At 37.5% G+C, this 16,515-nt stretch overlaps 2 protein-coding genes across 7 annotated transcripts in view; one reads left to right on the forward strand and one right to left on the reverse strand.

Moving 5' to 3' along the window:
* Positions 1 to 11,203, forward strand: part of Tpst (tyrosylprotein sulfotransferase) — a 75,546-nt gene extending 64,343 nt beyond the window's left edge. For all 6 annotated transcript variants that reach the window (XM_071787528.1, XM_071787529.1, XM_071787530.1 and 3 more), the window contains 7 exons: positions 2,628 to 2,838; positions 5,068 to 5,201; positions 5,707 to 5,815; positions 6,363 to 6,557; positions 6,870 to 7,123; positions 7,583 to 7,780; positions 8,334 to 11,203. In XM_071787528.1, coding sequence (XP_071643629.1) covers positions 2,698 to 2,838; positions 5,068 to 5,201; positions 5,707 to 5,815; positions 6,363 to 6,557; positions 6,870 to 7,123; positions 7,583 to 7,780; positions 8,334 to 8,448 — 1,146 coding nt within the window. In that variant the 5' untranslated portion in view covers positions 2,628 to 2,697 and the 3' untranslated portion in view covers positions 8,449 to 11,203. The remainder of the gene's footprint in view (positions 1 to 2,627; positions 2,839 to 5,067; positions 5,202 to 5,706; positions 5,816 to 6,362; positions 6,558 to 6,869; positions 7,124 to 7,582; positions 7,781 to 8,333) is intronic.
* A 279-nt stretch (positions 11,204 to 11,482) lies between these two features.
* Mettl2 (methyltransferase-like protein) lies at positions 11,483 to 14,565 on the reverse strand. Its single transcript, XM_071787527.1, has 6 exons — positions 14,180 to 14,565; positions 13,329 to 13,481; positions 12,885 to 13,199; positions 12,686 to 12,799; positions 12,232 to 12,404; positions 11,483 to 11,983 (listed from the first exon to the last, which is right to left on the reverse strand). Exons 1-6 carry the CDS (start codon positions 14,455 to 14,457, stop codon positions 11,844 to 11,846), a joined length of 1,173 nt encoding a protein of 390 aa, XP_071643628.1. The 5' UTR covers positions 14,458 to 14,565; the 3' UTR covers positions 11,483 to 11,843.
* Between the last annotated feature and the right edge of the window lie 1,950 nt (positions 14,566 to 16,515).

Below are 16,515 nucleotides of genomic sequence, written 5' to 3' on the forward strand. Positions count from 1 at the left end.
CACGCGTCGATGAATTTCAATTGCGTTATCCCGTAATAAATTGTGGATGCTCTAGTACGAAACTAATTTTAAAAGATCACATTAATTATTATGTGCAACCGGATACTACGAGAATCCTTGTCCAATTTCCATGCAATTGAGCTCTTCTTTCCTTTCATTTCTTCTCCCATTCCCTCCTGATGTCTAAAATGTTGCATTTCGAGCGTTTAGTTGATATTGTAGTCGCTGCAGTTTCGAATGAATGGAGATTTTCTATTTTTTTTTCCAGAACCAGTCTATAATGCATATCTTTTGTCCGCATCCCTGTATCGTAGCCGCTATTGTTCCACAGCTTTCGCGATTAAAGTTTAAATTGCGAGCGAGCCGGCGCGGCGTTCGGCGCGGTGGATGAGCTTGATAGAGAAACGGACCGTTCGTGATTATACGTGAAAGGTGGAAGCCAAATATTTGATGGACATCGTAACTTTCCGCTGAATTCGCAGCCGCCCTTTGAAACAAAAATCACCATTTTTCCCCGCTATTGCATGTCAAATTGCAAAGTTACTGTTTGGCGAAATCGAAACTCCGAAACGTACAGCGAAATAATAATTCTATCTGACGCTTTTTTTTTTAATTGAGATAAATTTTGCAGCAATTCTGTCACCATGATTTTTAACGAGATTTGATATTATGGAATTATATCATTTGACATTTTTGGATTATTTTTGGCATGTTTTTTTATTTTTTAATTAATTATATGGATTTATTTATCTATTTCTATCATAATGTGATATGGAACCTATTTTCTTGATTTTTTAGCGAAAAAATTATTAAATACTTATAGACACATTTTTCCAAACAGAAACGCAAACTTTTTTGATTATCGATAATTTTCATAGCAAATATGCATCCTGTAATTTAATACCGTTACAGTAATTCTAATTTCGAGCTGCTAATTGTTGCTGCCACACATTGCGTAGTATTAACGAAGGATTTGCTATGGATTGGAATCGAACGATTTAGGTCGAATCAATAACTTTCCTAGAAACTCAAATGAGGCCCGCCCTTTGTCTTGCGATCGATTCGTTCTCGTTAGCCCGCCAGTCAAGCAACGACGTCGGCTATAATGGGGTATCGGTTAAAATAGCCGGATTACTCTAAGGCACGTTAAACTTCCATTAAACTTACACATCAAGGACGAGCGGCATACGATTACAGGCCCATCGTGATTTTAAACGTAAAAGAAGATAAAAAAAAAGAAGGAAATTTGACCCGGTACTCTCGGCACTTTCCTGACGAGGCAGTAAAATTGCAGCAGGTCTTTCTGTAAGTCAATACGGCGCGTACTTTAATTCAACTTTCGTTTAAACATCGTTGTTCAAATTATATCGCATGGTCTGGGTAACAGAATAAAAGAGACTATTTCTTCCGTGAAACTGTTTTAAAAAAATCGCAATTTTTTTAATTTTTTATTTATATATATATTTTTTAATAAGAGTATTGGTAAAAGTCATGCTTCGAAGCTTGTGATCCTCTTCTTATAAATTTCTCAAGAAATCGTAGACTTATTGCGAGTCGCCAATGATCCCTGACGGAGTTGCCAGGATATTCCATCTTTGCCATCTCGTTTGTCGACACTCCCTAAAGTCGTCCTTTTTCGAGCTTAAGGTTCGATACACGTCAATCACCTGATGCCCGGGCTCTTTATATTCGTCCATTAGCATATAATCGCACGGCTGGGTGCGTATTTTAGGGATATATCATTCAGATACTGCGAACGTACGAAAAAACGTACAATATTTTGTGAGTGCCAGCAGCCAGACGTTGTCGTAAACATCGACCCCATTGCTGCTGATCTCTCTTTCTCTTTCCCGCCACGGTGCTGCACGGATATCAATTTTACGACAATTCGACATGCTAGACAAATACGGAGCTTAAGGTACCGAGCGCGAAAACAATATCGACGGCACATGTTCGGAAGAATCGGGCAAAATTCATGGGAGCTGGAAAAGTGGCTCGGAGAGAAAGAAAACGCGAGGAGAAAAGCCGTGGTAAAACGAGCCGCGCGCGTATATGTTTCACGCCGACATGTGAAATGTCGAGGCGATCAGTGAATTTCGAAAATCACCCCCAGGATTTCTTCACGCTATTTCACTTGTCTCGATTTAATCCAGAGCTGACGATCTTCGATTCCGAGAGGTTGGACGATTAATTCTTCGCGGTCCGTTCGTGAACCAGATATTGGCGATCACGTCCAGATCATTGCTTGATAGTCCGTTAATTTTTTGATTAATTATTTTAAAGTCTTAATATGAGAAATATGCCGAGATTAATGACGCAAGAAAATAAATGCATGATTTTACGTTCAATAAAGATCGCCACTTCGAAGTAAGTATTACATAAAAGAATCTCTGTAAAAAGTCCATATAGACGATCAGAAATTAATGCTCATTACGGTCTACCGTGTACAGTCCGGGAACTAGATTCGTACTTTCCCCGAGATTATCGAGGACTAGCGAGAATAAAATTTTCAATCTCGCCTTCAATAGAAATCGTAACTTCTGATGCTTTAAATGTCTGAGAAAAGCCCGTCCCGTGAGAAAAAGAATTAAAAGGAGAAATTAAGAGAGATTTTATTTGCATTGCAGATACAATGAGGTAGTAGTAGACTGTTCACGGAGTACCTGGTGAGAGGTGGTTTTTAGCGCGACGGGCGAAATGTTGCTGTCGAGCCGCGGCGGCCGAAAGGGGCCCATCGCCTGCCTGGTAGGCCTCCTTCTCATCTTCGCTCTTTACCAGCTGGGCATTATTTGCGGCTCCACCAGGTACATGCCCGCGGCTGTGATGGTCAGCAAGGAGGTAAGAACGCTATCGGGGATTTCGATCAATCAGTAATTTTCCGTTCCTTCGATAGAAATCGCATCCTTTTTCCGATTACTCGACGAGATAAAGAAAGTAAATTCTTTCGCGATTAAATAAAATTAGAATTTGGGAGAACATTAAATATATAATTGAAAATGCGCCTTCGTATACTTCCATCAGAAATTATCCTCTCTATTTAAGCGAGAAATTTTAATTATCCACTTTGCAACAACCTCACTTCATTTTCGCTCCCTTGGCCCTCTTCTCCCCGTCCCGGCGCGATAATAACAATAATAATTAATCGGAATTAATAATAATAGCGATAATATATAATACGAGCGTGGTACGTATTATCGCGGCTGGCGCGGCAGTGTCCATACATTATTAATCGGCAATTAATGATTGTTAAAGTATTAATTGTGCCCAGTTGTTAAATGGTCCGTTTCGCGCAATCGAATTCGAACAAGTTTACCAATCGAATACGTGGCCCGGCCGAATGAGGTTCGTGGACGGAACTCATTTCAATTCGAATATACTTTGCGTTTAAATTAAATGTTATCTCTTCTCTCCTCGAAGTAGAATCTCTCCTCTGCTGCGCGCCTTATACATTTATTCCGGCGATATTTCTCCGCCGTTAAAAGTACAATTCTTCTATTGATAGCAGTTGAGATATCGGTCGGAAACTTTTCTCAACTTAATAAGCGTTCGTCTTTCGAAGTCCTCATAATTTTCGTTAGTTTTCCCCGAGAATTCTTAACGAGAAACTTCGTTGTTGATTTTCGACTGCTTCAAAGTATCGCTCCACTTTTTTGCCGTGACGCAGAGATACTTTATTAACTTTATTAACTCTTTGACGTTCAGTTGGACATATATATGTTCGGAATATTTGAAAAAAATCCAATAAATATCAAGTTATTAAGGTAACATAGAACTCATTTTAATTAAAGAAGACCGTCCCAAACAATTTTTAATTAAATTAAATTAAAGTGGACATTTATTTCTTATTTTTAAAAAAGTCTGACGATATAAAGAGTTAAATGATAAATTACGAACAAAGCATACTGTTGAGAACATGTACGAAGAAATGAGAGATAATTATTTTATCGTGTTTTGTATCGTGTCACGCTTCATTGCTGCCAGATTAGAAGAAAAAGAAATATGTCTACGAACTTAAACCGTCAGGCCACGTATTAGCGGGCGGGCAACTGCACAACTCCTGAAGCTTCATCTTGTCCTTAATCAACGCCAAAACTGCCGTTACCGGGCGTACAGAAAGGGATGTCCGACGTTCCTGAAGAATAGTTCGACGAACTTGCTGCTACCGACGAAGTCGATACACCGACGACGAGTCTAACTTCCGAGCCAACTCCGCGCCTTTCCCGATCTACTTCCGCTGTCCGACGTCGACTTGCAGGCGCTTTTATTAATTTTCTTGTAGACTTACTTTAATTGCGTTAAGGTAGTTACGGTAAAATACCGGAACGAACGACGAGGAAGAGTTTATATCCCACTTACTTATGAGGGTAACTTCGGTAAAAAGTATTTTTTAAGTACAACGCTTGTATCAGTTACCCAATGAGATAACGGTATGCATGTTGCGGGCTAACCTGAGTAGACGTAAAATTTTTTTTAGTACAAGGTATGCACAGTCATAATTTTTCTAATTACAAACGATAGAAGGCATAAGGTGTTTTTCGTAAATTAATTTCACAGTAAATAAATGACAGATTCTTATTCTTCGTTTAATTTCAAGTCACGTAAACTGAATTCTGATCTGACATGTATGCCGTTGCCGAGGTATTTGACGTTAAAAGTTCATCAAAGCATGAAAAAGGTCAGCAGACAAATTTTCAATAAACCACTCGTCAGCAGTCTTTTTCGAAGACCCACACAAAAAACGAAACTGCAGACTAAACTTTAAAGCCCGCTTTAGACGATCCATGATTCACGTCGATTCGCATAGGATAGAAGTTTATTTATAATTTTTTTTTGTCACGTATTTGGATACATATACACGTGTATTTTAATATGTATTGTACATACGTGTATTCTGATTCTTTAAATGTCTGTCATATTACGTCGCACATAAAATTATGAATAAAATTCTATTCTGGGTTTTGTATTCTAACATCCCGAGTTGTAGATTGTTTAAAGCGAGCTTAAGAAACCGTTTCGCTAATATTTTCCGTACGGTCTTTAATTGTTATGTTGTAATTTACCGAACAGAAATACGTGATCGGGCCGTTTGATCGCAAGACGTACACGTACGACCGTTACATGCCGCTCATTTTCATCGGCGGTGTACCACGATCAGGTACAACCCTAATGCGTGCCATGCTGGACGCGCATCCTGACGTGAGGTAAGTGTCGCAATCACCATTTAGAATGATATAACTGCCGGAATAAATAAATGAATAAAAGTCAATTCAGTTAGAGTGGAAAGCGTTAAAAGTGCATGAAGAAGGATAATTGTGTTGTCGTGTAGGCGTCAGCACTTGTAAACTTGTATTAGCCTCGATTTGATTTTCTGTAGCTGATATATCTGTCTCTGGTACAGCGTCCAGAATATTTATAAATTTTCATGAGAGCAAACGCTGCAAAAGGGAGTAAAGAAATTTACATTCATATGATATAACAGCATCGTCCACGTTGCAAAATAAAATTTGTAATCACCAAGACCAGATATATTTTTTACATATATATGTGTAATCATAAAGTATTAAAATACGCATATGTAAATACACGATATGAAATTTGGAATTTTATTCTGAAATCTGATACGAATTATTAATCGTTTAGACTGTTTAGAGTGATCTTAAAATGAGGATCACCCTCGATCTAATATCTTTGCGGATTTTGTTTAAGATGCGGGCAAGAGACCAGAGTTATACCGCGGATTCTCCAGATGAAGATGCACTGGTCCAAGTCCGAGAAGGAAAACGTACGGCTCACCGAGGCGGGGATCTCGAAAGAGGTAAAGTCTGCGTTCTGAAAAGCGCTGAAAAGGGTATATTTCAACACGGAGACAGATTTGAATAATTTAAGCATCGTCCAACGAAAAAATTCGCAGTAGGAAAAAGTTTTCAACGTTTTTCCTATTTTATCGAGAGTGGTACACCTCTCTTGCGCACTTGATAAACGCGAGGAGTATAATCTGTAAGACTTCTCGCTGTAGCGCAGCGTATTTATTCGGGGCGCTTGCACGGTATTTAAATGCGCATCTCTTTCCTCTGAAATTAAATGAAGGTTTTAAAAAATTTGCGTGCGCTATTTGAATAATTACATCACTGCGACATGAAATTATAAAGTTTTCCGTGTAAATCGTAAGCTGGTCGTGTTAGTCTAAGAGCTGATGTAAGAGGTCGACGATAACTTCTCCAAACTCTCATCTCTCATGAATAATTAAAATTAAAATCTACACGTACGAAACTTGGGAAGTGCTGCGTTTTACAACGCGCGACACGGAACGGAGGAGGATTCTACGGGGCTTGAACTATCGAGAGTGTGCTATTTTTCTTTAGGTGATAGACAGCGCGATAGCGGCGTTCTGCTTGGAAATAATAGCGCGACACGCCGAGCCTGCGCCGAGGTTGTGCAACAAGGATCCACTCACCCTGAAGATGGGCTCGTACATCCTCGAGCTCTTCCCGAACGCAAAATTTATATTCATGGTGCGCGACGGACGCGCGACGGTGCATTCCATCATATCCAGGAAGGTAAAAAAGAACTTCGCGTAACGTTATTCTCTTTTTTTTCCCCTAAAAATATATTCGGTTATTTGCGACAGTTATGTCGTTTCTCTATCAAGTTATGTTTTAAATAAAATTGCGGGTTATATTTCTTTCTTTTACTGAGAAACTTCTTGCTATTAATTTCTTTTTGTGATTTTTTTTATTTTTATTATTACAGATTTTTATAATCTGCACGCCGCTATATGTTTTTTCGCCTCGTTTTTTTTTCTTATCATATAATAGTACAATACGATTCTCCTCATAGAGAAGAAAAATCTATCTTCTCTCTCTTTACAGGTCACCATAACGGGATTCGACTTATCGTCTTACCGGCAGTCTCTCATCAGGTGGAATCACGCGATTTCCGTAATGTACGGCCAATGCAAGGAACTGGGACCTGAGAGATGTCTGATGGTCCCTTACGAACAGCTGGTGCTTCATCCGCGCCAATGGATGAAGAAGATATTAAACTATCTGGACGTGCCGTGGAATGAGTCCGTCATGCATCACGAGGAATTCATTAACAAACCCGGCGGAGTGCCTCTGAGCAAGTAAGCGAGAAGAGCGGTGGAAGTAGCAGCGCATTTAGATCTAACAGTATTCCAGAATTCGAGCGAGACGCATGTACGCGCGTTAAAGTAATGTATTATGACAGAATAATATTGTTAATCCTGACACGAGGTAATAATGTGACAATATAATGCTTCTCATATTAATAATGCGAAAATGATGTGGCAATGTAATAAAATAATCCTTCGCATTATTAATACCAGATAATGTTATAATAATAATACGACGAATTAATTTTTTGCATTGTCAGCATTAGAATAATATTTACCATACGGTAGAGTGACGTTATAAATAATCTCGCTGCGCGTATAATACCTGGCGCGAGATATACGCGACTATACCGTGTCTCTTTATATGTAAATAATGTATGACAAAATTTATAGATGTGTATATAAAATGATGTTTCGCATTATGAACATTAAAATCACATTCGACGACAGGGTCGAGAGATCGTCGGACCAAATCATAAAGCCTGTAAATCTGGCGGCGCTGACCAAATGGGTTGGTAACATTCCCGAGGATGTGGTGCGGGAGATGGCGGACATCGCGCCGATGCTCTCTGTGCTCGGCTACGATCCTTACGCAAATCCGCCCGTTTATGGCGCACCGGACAGTTTAGTTAGCGACAACACCAGACGGTACGTGCCCATTTGTTACGCCGCATGACTGTTACAGTTGTTACTGTTACATATAGTATTGCTCACAAGCGATGTATATTCAAACGGTGTACGGTGCACCGGAATTAAACCGAAATAGGACGAAATTATTTTAGCATATTGCAGGAATACAACGCGCACGAAATATCGCAGTTGAGCTTTCAAACTTGATTAATTAAGAATTGTCGAACAATAGATTTCAGTAACTATTCAAGCTTAAGAGAATCTTACATTGTAGATTTTTATCAGCATTCGCATAAAAAAATATTTACCGATTAATGATTATTCACTTTAATATTCTAAAATATTCTAAATTCTTTAATATAGCGTTAAAGTATTCTTTGCAAAAACGAAAGTAACGCCTGACGGTAAAGTTCTGTAAACGTATGCGATTTCTGGAAGAATAAAAGGCAATTGAAGTTATAGAAACCATGTTTTAAGCTCTAAACAAATGTGGGCTTTTTATTCCTTATACTCTTATTTTATTTAATATCAGAACTGTTCGATTCATGTATATTTAATTTCTGCCTTTCAGGGTGTTGGAAGGTGAAAAACTGTGGGAGGAAAAGGCGCGGGCGTACCACCTATCGCATAAGCCGATCGAGAACAGCAACGAGGAAGCTGCTTCCAGCACAGCCCCAATCGCGTGACCCCGCCTGATTCTCGTAGGCGCGAGCGACACGTAACCTACTACCATCCTAAGTCCCATCGATTTAGGATTTCCGTGTATGCGGAGACCACCCCCTTGTACTTCTAAAGTAAACTCAGTCTCGCACGACGGCGAGTCGCGTCGTGAATTAATCGCCCTTGTCGTATTTTCTCAGTCTCCTCCGTTATCGCATCCCGACGACGATAGATTAATCGATCATTCCTCGTGACGCTTATTTATTCGCATCAGGATCTTCGCGAAACCAGATGACGTAATATACTAGGCCGTGACTAGAAAATAGGATGCGTCAGAAATAAACGGCCAAACTTCAAGAGACGTGCTATTCCAGTATTACTTGACATGAGGCATGAGGCTTCGATGTCAAGCGTTTCTCAGCTGCGACACACATCTCTTAGAATGAAAAGAAAAGAACAAGGTTTATTCTAAGATTAAACTTTTATGAACTTTCTCAGCGTTCTCGCAATATTCTACCGCAGACTGTAAGAGCAAAGTATGTATAACTCAAAGAAAAAGAGAGAGAGAAAGAAAAACAGCATTTTTGGACATGTAACTGTATGACTTTTTCAAGATGAGAATAAATTCTTTATGTTTGGTCGTTTATTTCTGGAAGGATCTGTATATTACCGCGATAACTATATAATAGTCATAGTAATATTTTTAATAGTAAAATATCAATTTAAAAGGTTTGATGCAAAGACAAAACAAAAAAAGTTTTCGTTTTATATATTTTATATTTAAAATGGATTTTACAAATTATTATCGCAAATTCATTACGAGATTGATCTTTTTACTTTTCATTGTGAGATTAATCTTTTTATTTTTCATTGTGAGATTAATCTTTTTATTTCTCATCGTTAGATTTATTTTTTTATTTCTTTTTTATAATGTTATTTACAAATTTATTCGATTTAAAGTGAAAAGTAAGAAAAATCTAAAAAAGAACTTTTTATTAACCCTCCGTAGTCACACCGGGTCAATTTGACCCGAGCCTCAACTTTGGTCGTAAATATCTTGCGCGTAACTTGAAAATTGGCGGGCATGACGCCCTCTAGCTGTAGTTAAAAAAAATTTTTTTTTTTTTTAAACAAATTTTTCGCGAATTTTTTTTATATGTTAAAAATTCCTGAGGCCCTTCTTTTTTATAGCAATCAATTTAGCAATATCGCAAGTGCATTCGAGAATTTTTTCAACACGATCGGTGGATAAATGGTCAAATGGCGAACGGTCAAAGTTCGTCTCGGGTCAAAATGACCCAGAGTGACTTCCTTGTTTGAAAAAATAAGTGTGACTACGGAGGGTTAATTGAATTGTTATTGAATGATAAACATTCTTTTATCCGTAGACATCATCCAGCATTGCAAATGTTGCAATGTTACGAGATAGACTTCAAATTGACGGTACCATCCATTGTCTACTATCTATGATCACGAGAACAATAAACGTGAGATGCGATTGAACAACTTCGAACGTTATGTATTATAGAGGGGATCGGACCCTATAATAGAAGTTATCATTTCAGCAAGTTGAATTCTACAGCGGTACTATAGAAAAATACGAAGAATGACCATTTCCAATTGTCGCATGATCACGTCAATTGTTGTATTACATAGAATATGTACATTTTCGTGTACTCGTAGAAAGCTAAGTTTCGCGAAATCGGGTTCGGCCTTCTCTTATTAAACGACATCGACCAACAAACCAACGGCCAGTGATTTTAAAGAGAAGCGTTTAGAATATTTAGCGAGAGAGAAACTTCAGATGTGCAAAGGACGAGGGGTGTAAAAACTTCTCTCTTTTCTTCCCCTCACGAATCTCTGGTTGGTCGGTTTAGGAGGATATAATCCAGCGCGATGTTGTAGAACCATTCAACGTTAAATGCGGTTATCCAATACACTGGACAAAATTATGCCAGAACGAGTTAACCTGCCAAAGTAGCAATTTTGAATAAATTAAGTCTGAAGCTCTGAGTTTCATGTTGCCGTCACAGTAGTATGCACTAAGTACACTTACATTTATTCTACTTTTTTAATATTCTAGGTAAACTCATTCCTGCATAACACCGTCCAATTAACGTATGTATGTATATGCATGTCTATGAAGTTCGCGTACTGGCGTTTTTATCCTCCGTACCTCCACCGTATCGTATTCATAACACATATTGTAACAAATTCGTGAGATAAAATGAAATTTTTCATGTTCGCCATATTTTTTAGATAGCATAGTTCACCCATGGCGTTTTTAAGTAGACCATTTTCGGTCAATATCTATTTAAAGAAAATAATAAATTGCGAATATATTTCTGATATATACTATTAGAAGTTAATATTGAATTGGTGCCAAAGCTTAGTCATCAAATAAAATTAAAACTTCATAGTTTTGAAGTTTTATTTCTATTAAGAAGCGTTTCGCAAAAACATTGAAAGGTTTTTTTATCTTTTAAATAATTCAATATTTTTCTACCTTTAATTAGAATAGAGTTTAATGAAAAAATGACGAAGCTTTTGAATCAATTTGATATTTATGTAAGTGTAAATAATATCCGTGAACTCAACTGTGGGTTTGTTGCGGCACATTTTTGTTGTTCATGGATTCTGACAGTTATAATTAATATTTTAATTAATACTCTATAATTTTAGAGAAGGGACGACGCCGCTATGACTGCAAACGACAGCAGACATGCATAGGTTTGTTAAAATTCAACTGTCGAATTGTGCAATTAAATTATTTTAATATTACACTGCCCTGTTGTATCCAATCCATGTTTCTCATTTTACTTCTAATTGGCGAGAAAAGGACCCTATAATTTACCTCAATATCACATATATTTTATCGTTACAACAAAATTAATTAATATAAGATATTTTACATCATTATTTCGATTATTATTAATTTATTATTACAGAAAGAAATTAATTTCTTTTAAATTTAATTTTTTCTCTATTAAACCTAATGAATATTGATCTGGCGAAAAATGTAATATTTTATGATATGAGAATATTTTAATGATGTTTAAATCCTTTTAAAGATTAACAACAATATTGCTGTATCGTTTATTAATATCTTAACATAATTGTTCATATGTTGACAATTCTTTTTTATTTATCTACGTTGTTTCAAATAGTGTCGTAAATAGTCTAAAAAAGTCTGTACATATTATTAAAATATCTTACGACGATAAGTTGACTTATTACATTTGGGAAGTTGTGTTTAAAACAAAAGTCAATTTTTAATGTACTATATGGGACAAACGTTTAAAGAGCGCGAGAACAATGTATAAAAATATATTTCTATGCAATAATTCTATTTACTGATTTCTAACGTAAATCTTCGCCTCTTCAGAGGAAATTTGATAACAATTTTCACATTACATAGCTTCTACGACGGCTTTCGATATTTTGCTTGCACCCACACTCTATACATTTTCAGCTGTTTACCTCTGTTAACTTGCAGTCTTCTGTCCATGAAGTTTTGTTCTTCAATGAAGCCATTACCGGTAAACAATTTTCTAATATCCTCTGGAACAATGGATATTTTAATACAATGAGTATTGTAGAAATAATTTTGCGATAATTTTCGGTAAAATATTATCAAATTTCAATTATTAAACGTTCAGTGGACTACAGTAATTATAATTTGGAAATAGTAATATATAAGAAAAAAATTTTGGCTTATATAGCAATAAGAGTGATATTTAGATCACAATATTAATTCTACAGCATTAAAATATATTAAAATTTCAAGGATGTTTAGATTGTTTACATACCTTGCGAAAAAAAGTATACTTTGGTACCATCTCCACGCACGTAGAAATTCTCGCCGAGACAATTGCCTTTCTTAAATCTTAATTGTGCTAAATCGTGTCTGCCATAATCACGAAATAAAATTATTCCACCTGGTTTCAGATATCTATATATTTGCCGTACAACATGTTGCATCCTATAGAATATCAAAGAATATATCAACTTTCTTTTCTATGTCTCTTTTCTCGAATAAGTTTTTGATTTGCTATTTTTCATATATTCATATTACTGGTATTTATATAATTTATATCATTTTTTATTATTTTTGTAATATAAAATGTTTTCAAATATATATATGTATTTATGTATATATTCATCTAACTAAATTTAGTTAGAATAAATAAATAAATAAAATATTGTGTGTGTGTGTATATATATATATATACAATAACTAATAATTAGTAATATAAAACTTACTTATCGGGATGAATGGCAGACAATATGAATATAAGTACGATGATATCTAGACTTTCGGGCTCGAAAGGAGTCGTCCATGTTTCCTGAGTTACATCCAGGACAAATGCTTTACACCTAAAGCGGACAATTGTAATTTACATCCTATAGACTCTATTAGACAATGTTAAATAAATTTAAATGAATTCTTAGAACACTTTACCTATCTACATTATAAGCAGGATTTTGTTGTAATATATCAATGGCTTTCGCCGAAAAATCACAACAATATACAAATAACTTTGAGTCTGTATTATACATGAGTATAGGAAAAACGGTGTTTCCTACGCCACATCCTATTTCCAATATTCTACAGTTGTCTTTACATGGTAAATCGAGAATTTTTATGTGTTTATCTCCATAGTTTTTATCTTCGTCCGTAAGTGCAGCTCTCATGGGCCTTAATGTGTCTTGTTTTACGGTATTGGGCGCTAATTCTGGAAACTCAATCAGTAACCAATGTCTGTCTTTAAAAAACCTGAAATAATAAATATATTAAGTAAAAATTCATCATGCTGATTCATCGAATAAACAATATTCGATTGATTATCTAATATTCTAAATAATTTAATACACAGAGAAAACGTTTTTCTTAGAGCGTACATACCCGTTATTGTGTATTCCATAAAACTTGTCCCAATATTTATCCGCTTCAGTTTCATATTTAGAGAGTTGCTCAGGTGACATCGTAACAATAGAATTCTCATTCACTTTCTGTTGCGCTAACTTCTCTTGTTCCTCGTCCCATGTGATGTTATCCCTTTTAGAATAGCAAATATTCAACAATTAAGCAAACTATCTATTTAGTAGATATATTGAAAACAAAATCTACACTTTACTCTATATTTTTATGCTCAATATATCAGATATAACTGAATGTATTAGCAATTTTAAACAAATATATATAAAATTAGGTAATAAATAAAAAATATTTTAATTCAATAAATTCTAATATTGAACAAAATAAATTTTAATTAACGAGCAAAATGTGAAATAAAGTAAAAAATAAATACTCAAATAGAGAAAATGTAATGATCATCATGTGCTTATTAAATCCGATTGTCTTGACTAAATTTAAAACAGAATAGATGCATGCTCCGTGGGGAAACAAGGAAAATAAAAATAAAGCATGAAATACTGAATATAATATTTATTACGCATGAAATCACATCGAAATAACATCGCGAAAGTAGAGTCGACTCTAAAATGTCCCAGTTTATAGGTTAGGACACACCTGTCATACAACAAATATACGTCAATGTAACATCAATCGTTGACTTTTCGAACAAAATAAAAAAATATATATATCTTCAAGTGTCTAAAAACAACGACCGCAATAAACATCACGGTTAATGCATGCGTTTTCTTCGACTCCGCGGCTTCTTTTAGGTTAGGCCGGACACGCGCCCGGTCGAACGTCAGATCGCATACGCGCGTGGAGCTGGAGCCGCGACGTACCATGCATTGTGCTGGAAGACGTTTCCATCGTGGGGCAAATTCCGCGTTCCGAACTGCGGCCTTCCCGTTTCCCGGTCGTCGTTACCCCGGTTACCCGCGATCGTCGTCACCTCGGCCATGTTCGACAACGCGCCGGCGAAATGCGGCGAAATGGCGCGGTCAAGCGCGCCAGAGTCCAGCCTCCACTGCCTCCAGCACCGTCGCAATTCCGACGTCGCCAGACACGCCGGCCCGAGCCGGAGCCGGAGCCGCCGGAGGCCGGAGGAGAGGACAATCATTGCGAATTACGAGCGAACTCGAAAGGGCCACTTTCGCGTGCCGTTCGCGCGCCGAAGGCTGAGGGATGAATTCGGCGAGGCTGTACCGGCTACCGGCCTCTACCGACCGCCGATCGCGTTGATGTGAATGTCGTTATCTGTGGGTTGCGTTCGGAAACGTCACCCGAGTGCACACGAGTATACTCCCATCTCTTTCTATCTTAGCGAGTTAGAAGGAAAAGGGAGTATACCCGTGTGCCTGAGTTATCTCCATTGTTCTCTTTTTTGTTTCACAAAAAAGTGACATTTAACCGGATGTGAGAGCGGAACGTAGAAAAATATATAAGATTCAAAATAATTATAAGATATTAATAATATAATTTTTGTATTGACTTTATATATTGAAGTTACGTCCCGTTTCCCGTTAGATTAGGTTGAAATCGGTTTTTCCCCTCGCGCGCGCTTTTGCGAGCCACGAGTTTTTCGGCCATTTTGTAAAGCTTGGACTTGTTCGACTTGTTCGTTTCAGCCGCATTGTCTGTGCGTTTGGCCCTTAAATCGTCAGACTATTAATTTTTTTTTTCCAAAGAATTTGCTATTTACATGTTTTTCCGGTTTCATAGTAATTTTTTTGTATTATATTATAGGGGAACTCCATATATTTTATATTTTTCCAGCAATTTACATTGCATTTTGTGTTTTGTATTATACTTAATTAAAGCTATCGTAGTTCAACTTCCGGTATGTTATCAATTCGTACTGATGTTTAATTACATAAAGTTACTGAAGATATAACGCGCCAAATAACCCAAATTCTAAGATCAAATTAGAGAAGTTTTAGAATTAAAATAAAATGCGCGCACTTTTTTAAGCTCTCTTTGCTGAGAGGCGAGAGCTTAAAAAAGTAAAAATCGCGGGAAAGTACAGATAATACAGCTTTGAATGAAACAGCCACTCCCGTCTCATTGACATTTACATTTTCTATCTCAAATGTCGGATGTAACAGGGCGAGATCAAAAGTTAAACGATGATAATGGCGTCTTGCTTTCCGAGCGGCTTCTATATTCTATGATGAGCGAGCGTGAAAGCGTTAACGGAGACGCGAATTATACGTCTCCACCCTCTCCCCCCCCCCCTCCCATGGAGGCCGCGGTATTGGTAGGGACCTGTTCGCTCTTTTCGGCACATGCGAAGCGAAATCGCACGCCGCGTATTTTCACAGCGGCGGCGTGCGGCGTGCGGCGTGCGACGTGCGTTCGATCGCGCGCGCGGCCGCAGGATCAACGACCTAAGGAAAGTGATATAGGTTAGGTTGAGGGTATGCGCGAGCGCGAGCGCGAGGTATGCGGAAGCTGGATGGGTCGATGGGTGTGACGCGACGCGCCGCGCCGCGACGCGAGGGGTGCGAGTCGCGGGGGTGGCGCGAGTTGCGTCACCGCCGCGGATGCTCCGACTCCGGTGTCGCGCAGGAGCGAATCTCATGCCCGTTGCACTTGGATCCATTTTTTTTTTCCTTTTGCTCCTTTTCTCGGTATTTAATTAGACGCTTTTAATATGTCGAAATATGGAACTTGGAGAATAAAGCGCTATATTTTTATGCGAGCAGCCGAGCGTCCGTTGGACGTAGAGGTAGAGGATCTGGCTGCGGTGCGGTGCATTTGTCCCAAGGAGCAGATGGATAATCCAATATCTTCATCTGGGTCTGCTAGTTTCTAAATATAGCATCCCGCTCGGACCGCGACTATTTTTGGAAAAATCGATTTCGAGGGTACTAATAATCCGGATTAGCGGAGAAGCCGCTCTGATGATAACGAATTGCATTTTTGAATTAAAACGGACCCATCTTTCGAAATGAAGCGAATGAGGAGGAAAGAGATCACGTGTAAAACTTTAATTTATATATATTTCAAAGTACATTTAACATTTAGGGCCGGTTGTTCCAACCTGTTGGTAATCTAACTAATAGTTAAATCATATGTCTATCTTTGTTTAATGTATAGGATAAACAAAGACATATATATGATTTAACTATTAGTTAGTTTACCAAAAGGTTGGAACAACTGACCCTTAAAAGGATTA

This window comes from Temnothorax longispinosus, chromosome 9 (genome assembly GCF_030848805.1).
Source record: "Temnothorax longispinosus isolate EJ_2023e chromosome 9, Tlon_JGU_v1, whole genome shotgun sequence".
In the NCBI taxonomy this organism is placed as follows: domain Eukaryota; kingdom Metazoa; phylum Arthropoda; class Insecta; order Hymenoptera; family Formicidae; genus Temnothorax; species Temnothorax longispinosus.